The sequence below is a fragment of the Bos indicus genome, chromosome 5 (genome assembly GCF_029378745.1).
Source record: "Bos indicus isolate NIAB-ARS_2022 breed Sahiwal x Tharparkar chromosome 5, NIAB-ARS_B.indTharparkar_mat_pri_1.0, whole genome shotgun sequence".
Classification (NCBI taxonomy): domain Eukaryota; kingdom Metazoa; phylum Chordata; class Mammalia; order Artiodactyla; family Bovidae; genus Bos; species Bos indicus.
The window spans coordinates 113,521,436-113,536,017 of record NC_091764.1 but is presented as its reverse complement, the minus strand read 5'-3'; the positions used below and the strand labels follow the sequence as shown (position 1 = coordinate 113,536,017).

The 14,582-nt window shown below is 43.2% G+C and overlaps 1 protein-coding gene across 1 annotated transcript in view; it reads right to left on the bottom strand.

The window, feature by feature from the left end:
- Nucleotides 1-2,332: 2,332 nt before the first annotated feature.
- Nucleotides 2,333-14,582, bottom strand: part of WBP2NL (WBP2 N-terminal like) — a 30,480-nt gene continuing 18,230 nt past the window's right edge. The window contains exons 6-8 of the mRNA XM_019960166.2: nt 13,463-13,958; nt 4,592-4,661; nt 2,333-3,323 (exon numbers count right to left, since the gene is read on the bottom strand). Coding sequence (XP_019815725.2) covers nt 13,555-13,958 — 404 coding nt within the window. The 3' untranslated portion in view covers nt 2,333-3,323; nt 4,592-4,661; nt 13,463-13,554. The remainder of the gene's footprint in view (nt 3,324-4,591; nt 4,662-13,462; nt 13,959-14,582) is intronic.

Below are 14,582 nucleotides of genomic sequence, written 5' to 3'. Positions count from 1 at the left end.
GGAACAGGCACAAGCTGGAATCAAGATTGCCAGGAAAAACATCAATAACCTCAGATATGCAGATGACACCACCCTTATGACAGAAAGTGAAGAGGAGCTAAAGAGCCTCTTGATGAAAGTGAAAGAGGAGAGTGAAAAGGTTGGCTTAAAGCTCAACATTCAGAAAACTATGATCATGGCACCCGGTCCCATCACTTCATGGGAAGTAGATAGGGAAACAGTGGAAGCAGTGTCAGACTTTATTTTTTTAGGCTCCAAAATCACTGCAGATGGCGATTGCAGCCATGAAATTAAAAGACACTTACTCCTTGGAAGGAAAGTTATGACCAACCTAGATAGCATATTCAAAAGCAGAGACATTACTTTGCCAACAAAGGTCCGTCTAGTCAAGGCTATGGTTTTTCCAGTGGTCATGTATGGATGTGAGAGTTGGACTGTGAAGAAAGCTGAGCACCAAAGAATTGATGCTTTTGAACTGTGGTGTTGGAGAAGACTCTTGAGAGTCCCTTGGACTGCAAGGAGATCCAACCAGTCCATCCTAAAGGAGATCAGTCCTGGGTGTTCATTGGAAGGACTAATGCTAAAGTTGAAACTCCAATACTTTGGCCACCCCATGTGAAGAGTTGACTCATTGGAAAAGACTCTGATGCTGGGAGGGATTGGGGGCAGGAGGAGAAGGGGACGACAGAGGATGAGATGGCTGGATGGCATCACCGACTCAATGGACATGAATTTGGGTAGACTCCGGGAGTTGGTGATGGACAGGGAGGCCTGGTATGCTGCGATTCATGGGGTTGCAAAGAGTTGGACACGACTGAGTGACTGAACTGAACTGAATGACATATGATACTGAGCATCTTTTGATATGCTTATTTGCCATCCGTATATCTTCTTTGGTGAAATAGCTGTTCAGATCTTGTACCCATTTTCTTTCGGGCTGTGCTGGGTCTTCGTTGCTGTGCATGGGTTTTTTCTAGTTGTGTCAAGTGGGGGCTGCTCTCTTGTTGCGGAGCACAGGCTCTAGAGTGGTAGGGCTTCAGCAGTTGTGGTGCATGGCACTTGGAAGATTCCGCAAGATTCCGTGGCAGGTGGAATCTTCCCAGACTAGGGATCTAACCTGTGTCTTCTCCATTGGCAGGTGGATTCTTAACCACTGGACCACCAGGAAAGTTCCTTCTGCCCATTTTTAATTGGGTCATTTTTTTTATTGTTCAGTTGTAGGAATTCTTTATATATTTTGGGTATTAGTCCTTTACCAGATGTCTTTTGCAAATATTTTCTCCAAGTCTGTGGCTTTTTTCATTTTCTTAACAGTGTCCATTACAGAGCAGAATTTTTTAATTTTAATAAAGTCCAACTTAACAATTTTTTCTTTCATGGATAGTGATTTTTGGTGTTGTTTCTAAAAACTCATCACAAAGCCAAGGTCATTAGTTGTTCTCTTATGTTATCTTCAGGAGTTTTATAATTTAGCATTTACATTAGGTCTTTGATGCACAGTGAGTTAATTTTTGTAAAATATCTGTGTCTAGATTTTTTGTACATGTGCATATCCAGTTTTTCCAGTGCCATTTGTTGAAAAGACTATCCTTTGCCCACTGAATTGTCTTTCTTTTTCAAAGATAAGTTGATTACATTTGTGTGGTCTGTTTCTAGGCTCTCTATTGTGTTTCACTGATGTTTGTCTGTTCTTTCACCAACACCATACTGTCTTGATTATTGTAGCTTTATATAAAGTCTTGGAGTTGGATAGAGACAGTTTTCCAACTTTGTTGCCGTTCTTTGATATTGGGTTGGCTATTACTGGTCTTTTGCTTCTTCATATAAAATCTAGGATCAGTTGGTTGATATCTACAAGATAGCTTGCTAGAATTTTGATTAGGATTATGTTGAATCAATAGACCAACTTAGGAAGAACTGGCATCTTGACAACATTGATTTTTCCTATCCATGTACATGGACTAGCTTCCTTACTAAGACTGGACCATAAAGGCCTTCCTGGTTGGGGCATCAAAACAACACAGGGGAGGCTTCCCTGGGAGTTCAGTGGCTAAGAGTCCGAGCTCCCAAAGCAAGGGGCCGGGGTTCAATCTCTGGTCAGGGAACTAGACCCCACATGCTGCAACTAAGAGTTAGTGTGCTGCAACTAGAAGATCTTGGACGCAGCAACTAAGACTCAGTGCATCGAAATAAATAAATATTTTTAAGAAACAAAACAACGCAGGCATCCCCTTCCTCAGGAAGCCTACAGAGCCAGCTCAAGCTGGCAGAACTCCTCCTCCAAACCCTGTGCAGACCCTCTATCAACTGCACTTTCGTCTGGAATTAGAAGTGTCTCTCTTACTGGTCACCAGGTTAAAGCCAGGAGACTATGCCAGAATTAGGTCTAATGGAGAAACCCAAGCTTGAGCAGAAATATTTCTAAAATAGTTCCTATACTGAGGTATGATAAGGTGAGGACCAGGGAAAATGAGACCAGCAGAGCAAGCCAACAGGGGCAGGTCTAGACAATCTCCCCAGGGGGACCACACAGAGGGTGCAGTACCTACCTGCTTCCCTCTTACATTTTAGGGGGGGTGGAGTCCAGGATAAGGTGGACACTTGGGAAATGTAATGAAATTATCTATCTCTGGAGCAGTCTGTGCAGTCCTCCAGATCAGGCCGTGTCAGATTCCTTAGAGCACAGGACTGGCAGAAAGCAGCCTCAGTGCATACTTAACCTGAACTGATCCTTAGGAAGCCCACGGCAATACAGTAGGTGGCAGTACGACAAACAAGTGGTCACCCCACAAGCTCTCACGTCAATTTACTCTGGCCCTCCTCTCCAAGGAGAGTCAGAGAATAGGCTTCCCTGACTTGGACAAGTGCTCCATCAAGAGGATTCAGAGACCTCAGCACTAAGACCCAACTCTCTGGGAACCAGACAAGTGCGGTGCCCACCCTGAAGCTGAGAGCCTGGGTACATCCAAGCTGCCCTCCTGGGAGGCCCCAAGGGACCAGCACCAGGAGATGCGTGTTAGAGATGCCCTCAGAAACGGAGAGAGCCAGGGCCACAGCCAAGGTATGCAACAGCAAGCAGGCTTTAATCGAGGGTGTCTAAGCAGGGTGACCCTAGCTCTTTGGTTCCAGCGATTTCTTTTTTCTGCTCAGGTCAGAGGCAGGAAGAAGGCCTGTTTTCTAAAGAGAGTCAGTCTCCATCCCCAAGCTGTTTTATGTGCCACTTCACATCTCTCTCTCTCTAGTTGGCTTGCAGTCTGTTTTCAAGCATCTTCCTTCCTTGAGAACAGGAGTCGTCTTCTCACCTTCATCTATGTTTTGAGGCACTAGGTATAAGGGAAGGCACCTGGAATTAAGCTGCCTTTATAGCTGTTCCCTCTGCCTAGGGCACTCTTCCCCAGATATCTGCATGGCCACCTCCCTCATCTCCTTCACCCTTCAGATCATTACTGAAATGTCACCTTCTCAAAAAGATACTATCTGCTCCCTCTGCCAACCCCCAGGGTTCCCAATCTCCCTTACTTTGATCTATATTTTTCACAGTTCTCAATAAGTTCTCTGTCTTTGCTTTTTCTGCAGTTTGAATATGATATGCCTAGTTATATTATCACATTATATAATATATAATATATATAGTATATATACATATAGACAGTGTTTTAGTATTACTAGAATGTTAGCTCCATAAGAGAAGGAATTTTCGTTCATTTTGTTGAACACAAAGCACACAGAGGGCTTCCCTGTTGGCTCAGTGGTAAAGAATCTGCCTGCAACATAGGAGACTTGGGTTAGATCCCTGGGTTGGGAAGATCCCCTGAAGAAGGAAATGGCCACCCACTCCAGTATTCTTGTCTGGGAAATCCCATGGACAGAGGAGCCTGGCGGGCTATAGTCCATGGGGTCGCAAGAGTCAGACACGACATAGTGACTAAACCACCACCACCAAAGCTCACAGAAATGGCACACAAAAAGCATTCAACAAACGAGCGTGTGAAAAACAAACAAACAAACAAACGAGCGTGTGAATGAAAAGGGAAATCCAAGTTCAGATCCTGCCCTGTCAGCTATTAGCCGGCTGTATGCCTTTGGCAATTTGCTTCTCCCTCAACCGCAGTTTCTTCATTTATGAGATTGGAGTCCAAGCACCCACCTCACTGGATTATGCATGTGAAGTGCCTGTCGGGATGCTAGGCATGGAGAGATAGGTAATAACCATTTTGGCCAACTGATATAATCACTGCCTCTCAAACTCTTCACCTTCCATCTGTTATAAGTACCCGTTACTCAGGGCCATCACAGAGGCAATTAATGCATCAGAGCCTTCAACTCTGAGGCTGTGATGAGGGCAGGAGGGCATGAGGCCATGAATAGCCAAAGATCACGGGATTCTCTTTTTCCTGGGCTACTTGAGCTGACTCGGGCAGCTGACCCCAGACTCTCAGCTCTCAGTTACATGGCAGCCACAGATCTAGAACCAGGCTTCTGGTCCCGTGAGAAATCTGAGCCCTCCTTTGACCTGCTAAACCACCTCTGACACACTCGATTTTCTAAGCCCTCTGATCAAGTCTGCAGCAGGGAAAGGGACTCAGCTCACCAGGACCTCACAGGTGTGTGGAGAAGATCAGACCACTGCGTGCACACGAACACCTCCTACCACTGGGCACCTGTGGGATGAAAAGGAGATGCTCAAAGAGCAGTTCCCAAGTCAGAGGTTAAGGTCCCATATCCTTCCTCCACTGCTCAACAGTTGGGATTCTTTGGTTTCCTAGGGTCTCCAAACTTCATTGTGCTTAGCAGTAACATGAAGACAGTAACACCTCACTGGATTGTTACGGTGAGATACAGTTCTGAAGTGCTTTAGCATGTGCCTGGCACCTCATTACATCATCTTCAAACACCAGATGAGTTCTATAGGACCACCTCACCAGTGGTGGTTTAGGCCAGAGGGAGCATACAAACTATGGCTGTGAGATAGGAAGGAGGGAAACGCATCATGCCTTCAGGACTGTTTAGCTCAGTCGACCAGAGAGGGAACAGCTTTCTCCAAAATCTGAAAAAATAATTTTTTTGTCAATTTATTTACTAATTTCTAATTGGAGAAGGCAATGGCACCCCACTCCAGTACTCTTGCTTGGAAAATCCCATGGACGGAGGAGCCTGGTAGGCTGCTGGCCATGGGGTCGCTAAGAGTCAGACACGACTGAGTGACTTCACTTTCACTTTTCACACACATTGGAGAAGGAAATGGCAACCCACTCCAGTGTTCTTGCCTGGAGAATCCCAGGGACGGGGAAGCCTGGTGGGCTGCTGTCCATGGGGTCGCACAGAGTCGGACACGACTGAAGTGACTTAGCATAGCATAGCAATTGGGGTATAGTTAATTTACAATATTATATGTCTCAGGGTACAACATAGTGATTCACAATTTTTAAAGATTATACTCCATTTGGGAATTCCCTGGTTGTCCCGTAGTTAGAACTTGGCACTTTCAAGGCCGGGGCCCTGGTTCAATCCCTTCTCGGGGAATTAAGATCCCACAAGACATGCGGCACAGCCAAGAAAAAAAGAAGACTACACTCCATTTATAGTTATGATAAAATATTGGCTAAATTCTCTGTGCTGCACAGTATACCCTTGTAACTTATTTTATACATAGTATGAACCCTACCCTTATCTTGCCCCCTCCCCTTCCCTCTCCCCAATGATAACCACTAGCCTGTTCACTATATCTGTGAGTCTGTTTCTTTTTTCGTTATATTCACTACTTTGTTTTATATTTTTGTTTTATCTTTTAGATTCCACATATGAATGATATCATACAGTATTTGTCTTTGTCCGACCTAATTCACTTAGTATAATATCCTCTAGGTCCATTCATGTTGTTGCAAATGGCAACATTTCATTCTTTATTACGTTGGGTAGTAGTCCATCGTGCGTGCGTGCGTGTGTGTGTGTGTGTATCACATCCTTTTTATTCATTCATCTGTTGATTGACACTTAGGTTGCTTCCATATCTTGGCTATTGTAAATAATGCTACTATGAACACGGGCATATATATATATCTTTATGAAATAGTGTTTTCGTTTTCTTCAGATTAATGAAATTCCGGGAGTGAAATTGCTGGATCATACAGTAGTTCGACTTTTAGTATTTTGAGGACACTCCATACAGTTTTATACAGTGGCTACACCAATTTATATCCCCACGAATAGTTTATGAAGGTTCCCTTTTCTTCACATCCTCACCAACACTTGTTACAAAGTCTGAAATTTTAATTTCTTTTTAGAAAATATGTATTGATTTGGCTGCACCAGGTCTTAGTTGAGGCATGCAAGATCTTTGATCTTCATTGTGTCATGTAGGATTGTTAGTTGGGACATGAGAACTCATTTGCGGCACGTGGGATCTGGTTCTCCAACCAGGGATGGAAACTGGGCCATCTGCGTTGGGTGCCTGGAGTCTTAGTCACTGCATTGGACCACCAGGGAAGTCCCTGAAATTTTAATTTCTAATCCTCTGTCTGCCAAGCAAAACTGATTCTGCAAATTATAATCTTCAGTTGATGACCAGAAGTCAGGGAGGTATGAATGTGTTGTATGTGTATATTGTAAACCAAGAAACACAATTTATTCATGTCTTTATTCGCTCTAGGAAGGTTTATTCACCCACTCTGTGCTGTGCCTTCTGCTAGGGGCCCCTGCAATGAGATACAGGCTCTGCGTTCAAGGGGCTCACAGGTTATGGAGGAGATGAGCACACAAACGATCCCAGTAAGATTGGCATGGTATTTCACAAGAAACACTCCAGGGTTACACTACAAGTTCAGCAGAAGTGCAATTATCCTGGAGGGCGTGTGTGTGTGTATGCACATGCAAACGCACGCACGCATGCGCTCAGTTGTGCCCGACTCTTTGTGACCCTATGGACTCTAGTCATCCAGGCTCCTCTGTTCATGGGATTTCCCAGGCAGAACATTGGTGTGGGCTACCATTTCCTACTCCAGGGGATATTCCCAACCCATGGATTGAACTTGTGTCTCTTGTATCTCCTGCACTGCAGGCGGATTCTTTACCGTGGAGCCACCAAGGAAGCCCAATTATGCTAGAAGGGGAGTTCAGAAAAAGCTCATCTGGGCTCTTTTGAAAGATGAGTAGAACATGCAGAGAGGAAGGAAGAGGCAAAGGTCATGCTCTGCTGGATCACTGGGCTGGAGAGGTCACTGGAAGGGCCAGATCGTGCAGGGCCTTCAATACGAAGGAGCATAATGTGCCAGTCTGGGCATACTGGCAGTTCGATTGACATTCCCTTGTGCTACTGACATTCCAGTTTCCTAGACTCGTACATGACTCAATGCTGGTAACTTAAAGAGGAAGAGCAGCAGCCAGCTGCTCTCTATATATTTTTTATTTTTTAAAAGTTATTACTTTCCCCATATAAATTTTTAATTTCAGATCAGATCAGTTGCTCAGTCATGTCCCACTCTTTGCGACCCCATGAATCGCAGCACGCCAGGCCTCCCTGTCCATCACCAACTCCCGGAGTTCACTCACTCATGTCCATCGAGTCAGTGATGCCATCCAGCCATCTCATCCTCTGTCATCCCCTTCTCCTCCTGCCCCCAATCCCTCCCAGCATCAGAGTCTTTTCCAGTGAGTCAACTCTTCCCATGAGGTGGCCAAAATACTGGAGTTTCAGCTTTAGCATCATTCCTTCCAAAGAAATCCCAGGGCTGATCTCCTTCAGAATGGACTGGTTGGATCTCCCTGCAGTCCAAGGGACTCTCAAGAGTCTTCTCCAACACCACAGTTCAAAAGCATCAATTCTTCGGTGCTCAGCCTTCTTCACAGTCCAACTCTCACATCCATACGTGACCACTGGAAAAACCATAGCCTTGACTAGACGAATCTTTGTTGGCAAAGTAATGTCTCTGCTTTTGAATATGCTATCTAGGTTGGTCATAACTTTCCTTCCAAGGAGTAAGCGTTTTTAAATTTCATGGCTGCAGTCACCATCTGTAGTGATTTTTGGAGCCCAGAAAAACAAAGTCTGACACTGTTTCCACTGTTTCCCCATCATGAAGTGGTGGGACCAGATGCCATGATCTTCGTTTTCTGAATATTGAGCTTTAAGCCAACTTTTTCACTCTCCACTTTTACTTTCATCAAGAGGCTTTTGAGTTCCTCTTCACTTTCTGCCATAAGGGTGGTGTCATCTGCATATCTGAGGTTATTGATATTTCTCCCGGCAATCTTGATTCCAGCTTGTGCTTCTTCCAGCCCAGCATTTCTCATGATGTACTCTGAATATAAGTTAAATAAACAGGGTGATAATATACAGCCTTGACGAACTCCTTTTCTTATTTGGAACCAGTCTGTTGTTCCATGTCCAGTTCTAAGTGTTGCTTCCTGATCTGCATACAGATTTCTCAAGAGGCAGATCAGGTGGTCTGGTATTCCCATCTCTTGAAGAATTTTCCACAGTTTATTGTGATCCACACAGTCAAAGGCTTTGGCATAGTCAATAAAGCAGAAATAGACGTTTTTCTGGAACTCTCTTGCTTTTTCTATGATCCAGCGGATGTTGGCAATTTGATCTCTGGTTCCTCTGCTTTTTCTAAAACCAGCTTGAACATCAGGAAGTTCACGGTTCACATATTGCTGAAGTCTGGCTTGGAGAATTTTGAGCATTACTTTACTAGCATGTGAGATGAGTGCAATTGTGCGGTAGTTTGAGCATTCTTTGGCATTGCCTTTCTTTGGGATTGGAATGAAAACTGACCTTTTCCAGTCCTGTGGCCACTGCTGAGTTTTCCAAATTTGCTGGCATATTGAGTGCAGCACTTTCACAGCATCATCTTTCAGGATTTGGAATAGCTCAACTGGAATTCCATCACCTCCACTAGCTTTGTTCGTAGTGATGCTTTCTAAGGCCCACTTGACTTCACATTCCAGGATGTCTGGCTCTAGGTCAATGATCACACCATTGTGATTATCTGGATCGTGAAGATCTTTTTTGTACAGTTCTTCTGTGTATTCTTGCCATCTCTTCTTAATATCTTCTGCTTCTGTTAGGTCCATACCATTTCTGTCCTTTATCGAGCTCATCTTTGCATGAAATATTCCTTTGGTATCTCTGATTTTCTTGAAGAGATCCCTAGTCTTTTGCATTCTGTTGTTTTCCTCTATTTCTTTGCATTGATCGCTGAGGAAGTCTTTCTTATCTCTCCTTGCTATTCTTTGGAACTCTGCATTCAGATGCTTATATCTTTCCTTTTCTCCTTTGCTTTTCACTTGACAGCCATTTTGCTTTTTTGCATTTCTTTTCTATGGGAATGGTCTTGATCCCTGTCTCCTGTACAATGTCACAAACCTCATTCCATAGTTCATCAGGCACTCTATCTATCAGATCTAGGCCCTTAAATCTATTTCTCACTTCCACTGTATAATCATAAGGGATTTGATTTAGGTCATACCTGAATGGTCTAGTGGTTTTCCCTACTTTCTTCAATTTAAGTCTGAATTTGGCAATAAGGAGTTCATGGTCTGAGCCACAGTCAGCTCCTGGTCTTGTTTTTGCTGACTTTATAGAGCTTCTCCATCTTTGGCTGCAAAGAATAAAATCAATCTGATTTCAGTGTTGACCATCTGGTGATGTCCATGTATTGAGTCTTCTCTTGTGTTGTTGGAAGAGGGTGTTTGTTATGACCAGTGCATTTTCTTGGCAAAACTCTATTAGTCTTTGCCCTGCTTCATTCCGTATTCCAAGGCCAAATTTGCCTGTTACTCCAGGTGTTTCTTGACTTCCTACTTTTGCATTCCAGTCCCCTATAATGAAAAGGACATCTTTTTTGGGTGTTAGTTCTAAAAGGTCTTGTAGGTCTTTAATTTGGTATGTTGTATTTTCATTTTTATTCAGTTCAAGAAATTATTTATTTATTTTTTTGGCCAAGTGGCATGCAGGAGCTTATGTCCCTGACCAGGGATCAAACCCATGCCCCCTGCAGTGAAACCACTGGTCCATGCCATAGCATGGACATACTATAGTTTATTTAATATTTACTATTAACAGACATATAGGATATTTTTAATTTGGTGCCATTAGAAACACTGAATGTAATGAAATCTTCCCACATACAACTTTGTGCACATGTGCAAGTATTTCTTCAGTTCAGTTGTTCAGTCGTGTCTGACTCTTTGTGACCCCATGGACTGCAGCACACCGGGCTTCCCTGTCCATCACCAACTCCCAGAGCTTACTCAAACTCATGTCCATCAAGTCAGTGATGCCATCCAATCATCTCATCCTCTGTCGTCCCCTTCTCCTCCCACCATCAATCTTTCCCAGCATCAGGGTTTTTTCCAAGGAGTCAGCTCTTCGCATTAGGTGGCCAAAGTATTGGAGTTTCAGCTTCAGCATCAGTGCTTCCAATGAGTATTCAGGGTTGATTTCCTTTAGGATTGAATAGTTTGATCTCCTTTTGGTCCAAGGGACTCTCAAGAGTCTTCACCAACACCACAGTCCAAAAGCATCAATTCTTTGGCACTCAGCTTTCTTTATAGTTCAACTCTCACATCCATACATGACTACTGGAAAAACCAGAGCTTTGGCTAGATGGACCTTTGTTGGCAAAGTGATGTCTCTGCTTTTTAATATGCTGTCTAGGTTGGTCCTAACTTTTCTTTCAAGGAGTAAGCGTCTTTTAATTTCATGGCTGCAGTCACCATCTGCAGTGATTTTGGAGACCAAGAAAAATAAAGTCTGTCACTGTTTCCATTGTTTCCCCATCTATTTGCCATGAAGTGATGGGACCGGGTGCCATGATCTTAGTTTTCTGAATGTTGAGCTTTAAGCCAACTTCTTCATTCTCCTCTTTCACTTTCATCAAGAGGCTCTTTAGTTCTTCTTCACTTTCTTCCATAAGGGTGTTGTCATCTGCATGTCTGAGGTTATTGATATTTCTCCCAGCAGTCTTGATTTCAGCTTGTGCTTCATCCAGCATGGCATTTCTTGTGATGTACTCTGCATATAAATTAAATAAGCAAGGTGACAATATACAGCCTTGATGTACTCCTTTCCTGATTTGGAACCAATCTGTTGATCTATGTCCTATTCTAACTGTTGCTTCTTGACCTGCATACAGATTTCTCAGGAGGCAGGTCAGATGGTCTGGTATTCCCACCTCTTTCAGAATTCCCTTGGTATCTCTAATTTTATTGAAGAGATCTCTAGTCTTTCCCATTCCATTGTTTTCCTCTATTTCTTTGCATTGATCACTGAGGAAGGCTTTCTTATCTCTCCTTGCTATTCTTTGGAACTCTGCATTCAAATGGGTATATCTTTCCCTTTCTTTGGGATGGATATTGAGTGAAGCTGCTAAATCAAGATAGAAATATTTTAACTTTTAAAAGGTACTTGGGGAAGCTTCCCTGGTGCTCCAGTGGCTGAGACTCCACACTCTCAACGCAGAGGCCCCAGGTTCAAGCCCTGGTCAGGGAATTATATTCCACATGCCAAAACTAAGACTCAGTACAGCCAAATAAATAAATATCTTAAAAAGAAATGGAATGGCCCAGTGAGACCAGTTACTATAGTTCTCATTGCAGTACAACTTTGAACAGGGTTGAGAAATTCCAACTCATGCTGAAAGAACTCTATGGCCACATACCTGAATATTATTGGTCCATAGGCCGTGGTTTTAGATCTGTAAGAGCTGAGTTCCTTTACTAGAAAAATACAGAGTCCAGAAACCCAGACCATCCCTTGCCAGCTGGGGCTACCTTTGTGCAGTGATTTCCATGGCAGCCTACACCAGTTTCTCACTTAGATGGATGCCACTCACAAGCAGTTTGTAACAAGGAGCATGGAAAAAGGCCCAAGGTGGAAGTCACCTCATTGACTGTCTCAATCTTTTTAATGCTTCTGAATCTTTAGAGATAAAAATTGTTTTTCATTTCAGGTTTCATTTATCTAACACAAGTCAAGTTCAACATCTTTTCATGCTCCTTGGCGTGTGGAATCTTCCCAAACCAGGGACTGAACCCATGTCCCCTGCATTCGAAGGTGGACTCCTATCCACTGTGCCACCAAGGAAGTCCTCAAATGTTTCTTGAGGCTATTGCCTCAGTTAATTGAGAATTCACTTCTTTTGTCCATATTTTCTTTTGATTTGTAAAGTTCTTCTTATATTTTGACTACAATTTTTTTGTTTAATATATATGTTGGCAGTTAGTTCCTCCTAGTCTAGTCGGAGAAGGCAATGGCACCCCACTCCAGTACTCTTGCCTGGAAAATCCCATGGATGGAGGAGCCTGGTGGGCTGCAGCCCATGGGGTCGCTAAGAGTTGAACACGATTGAGTGACTTCACTTTCACTTTTCACTTTCCTGCATTGGAGAAGGAAATGGCAACCCACTCCAGTGTTCTTGCCTGGAGAATCCCAGGGACGGGGGAGCCTGGTGGGCTGCCGTCTATGGGATCGCACAGAGTCGGACACGACTGAAGCAACTTAGCAGCAGCAGCAGTCTATTGCCTATCTTCTAACTTTGGTCATACAGAAGTTTTAAATTTTGATATAGTCAAATTTATCACTGTTTTCCTCTATTGCTTCATTGTTTTTGATCTTCTTAAAGAAGGCCTCCCCTACTTTTAGATATCATTTTCAATGGCTATACAACATTTCATTGTATAATTTGTGAAATTTTCTCTTACTACTGAAAATTTAAGTTGTTATATCCTTTCACTAATATAATAATGCTATGAAAAATAAGTGTTCAACTTGATTTTTAAAAAAATTTTGGCCATGCCACATGGCATGTGGGATCTTAGTTTCCCAACCAGGGATCAAACCCATGCCCTTTGCATTGGAAGCATGAAGTCTTAACTACTGGATTTCTAGGAAAATCCCTCAACTTGATATTTTTAACATATATCTTAGTTCCTAGCAAACTTAGCATAATAGATGTTTCTTGAATTGGAGAGGGGAAAATGCAGAACAGTTTTTCCAAACTGACTCAAGGCATGTTTAAAAAAATGTAATTTAAAAAAATGCAGCCAATGTCAACCAAATTGTTGGAGAATTAGCTGTATGAACGTACTTCTCCTTTAGCCCATCTAATCAAGAATTGGTGGTGGTGGTGGTGGTGGATTAGTCACTAAGTTGTGTCTGACTCTTTGCAACCCCATGGACTGTAGCCTGCCGGGCTCCTCTGTCCATGGGATTTCCCAGACAAGAATACTGGAGTGGGTTGCCATTTCCTTCTCCCAGGGGATCTTCCTGACCCAGGGATCAAACCTGCATCTCTTGCATTGCAGGCAGATTCTTTACCAACTGAGCCACCAGGGAAGCCCTATCAAGAACTGACTTGGCCTCTAAAATCTAGGCATGGAAGTAAAGCATCATCTTCCCTCTAAGGTTGCCCTTCCAAGGAGTATAACAACTACCTGGGATGGGGCTTCAGCCACCTACCTGAGTCTTCCTTCTTACTGTGACTTCAGTTTTAGGGTGCCCTTTGCTTGGTGAGTCTTCAAGGTTTAACTCTGAGAAGGTGGTAAATGGACCTAAGAAGATGAGGTAGTGGGAAGAGAAGTCTCCTGCTGAGCTGTCACAGATCTGTGAGAGGCAGCTGTATTTCCAGCAGATGGAGCTTCATATGCAGGGGGTAGGGCTTCATTTCCAGCTGGTGGGGCTCCATATCCTGCAGGTGGGACTCCATATCCCCCAGGTGGGGCACCATATCCCCCAGGTGGGACTCCATATCCCCCAGGTGGGGCTCCATATCCCCCAGGTGGGACTCCATATCCCCCAGGCGGGGCTCCATATCCCACAGGCGGGGCTCCATATCCCATAGGTGGGGCTCCATATCCCCCTGGTTGGGCTCCATATCCTTCTGGTGGAGTTCCATATTCCCCTGGTTGGGCTGTATATCCTGGTGGTGGGGGTCCATAGATCACAATTGGATATGCTGAGAAGGAAAAAAAAAATCAGTTACTCATTTTTTAGAGCAGACAAAGAATGAGTAAGAAGGAGATGGAAGATAAAAAAAATACTGAAGCAGACTGACACAGGAAGAGAATTCAGACAGAACAATGCAAAAGCCTTATCCTTCAGCCATCACCAGTTGGATGCTTTAACATTTCCTGTTGTGGAGGAATTCAAATTAACATGAAAATAACCTATAGTTAAATCTCTACATACTAACAGTTGTACACAGATACATACTTAACTCAGTAAAGTTTGTTTTGATCATAAAAAAAATGCTCAATGAGGAATATGTATTTGGGAAATAGAGAAGAGATAAATTTTTAAAAGTCATCTATAATTCCATCATCAAAGACAAAAACTTATTATTTTGGTATATTTATAGGTAGGATCTCTGTTAATATTTTTTATACAGTCATGATTATTACAATCATACAATTTTTAAAAATCTGGCTCTTTTTACTTGATATTGTGAGAATGTTCTTTATATTATTTTTTCTTTTTTTCCTGGCTGCTCTGCATGGTTTGTGGGATCTTAGTTTCCCAACCAGGGATTGAACCTGGCCCTCAGCAATGAAAATGCCAAGTCCTAACCACTGGACTGCCA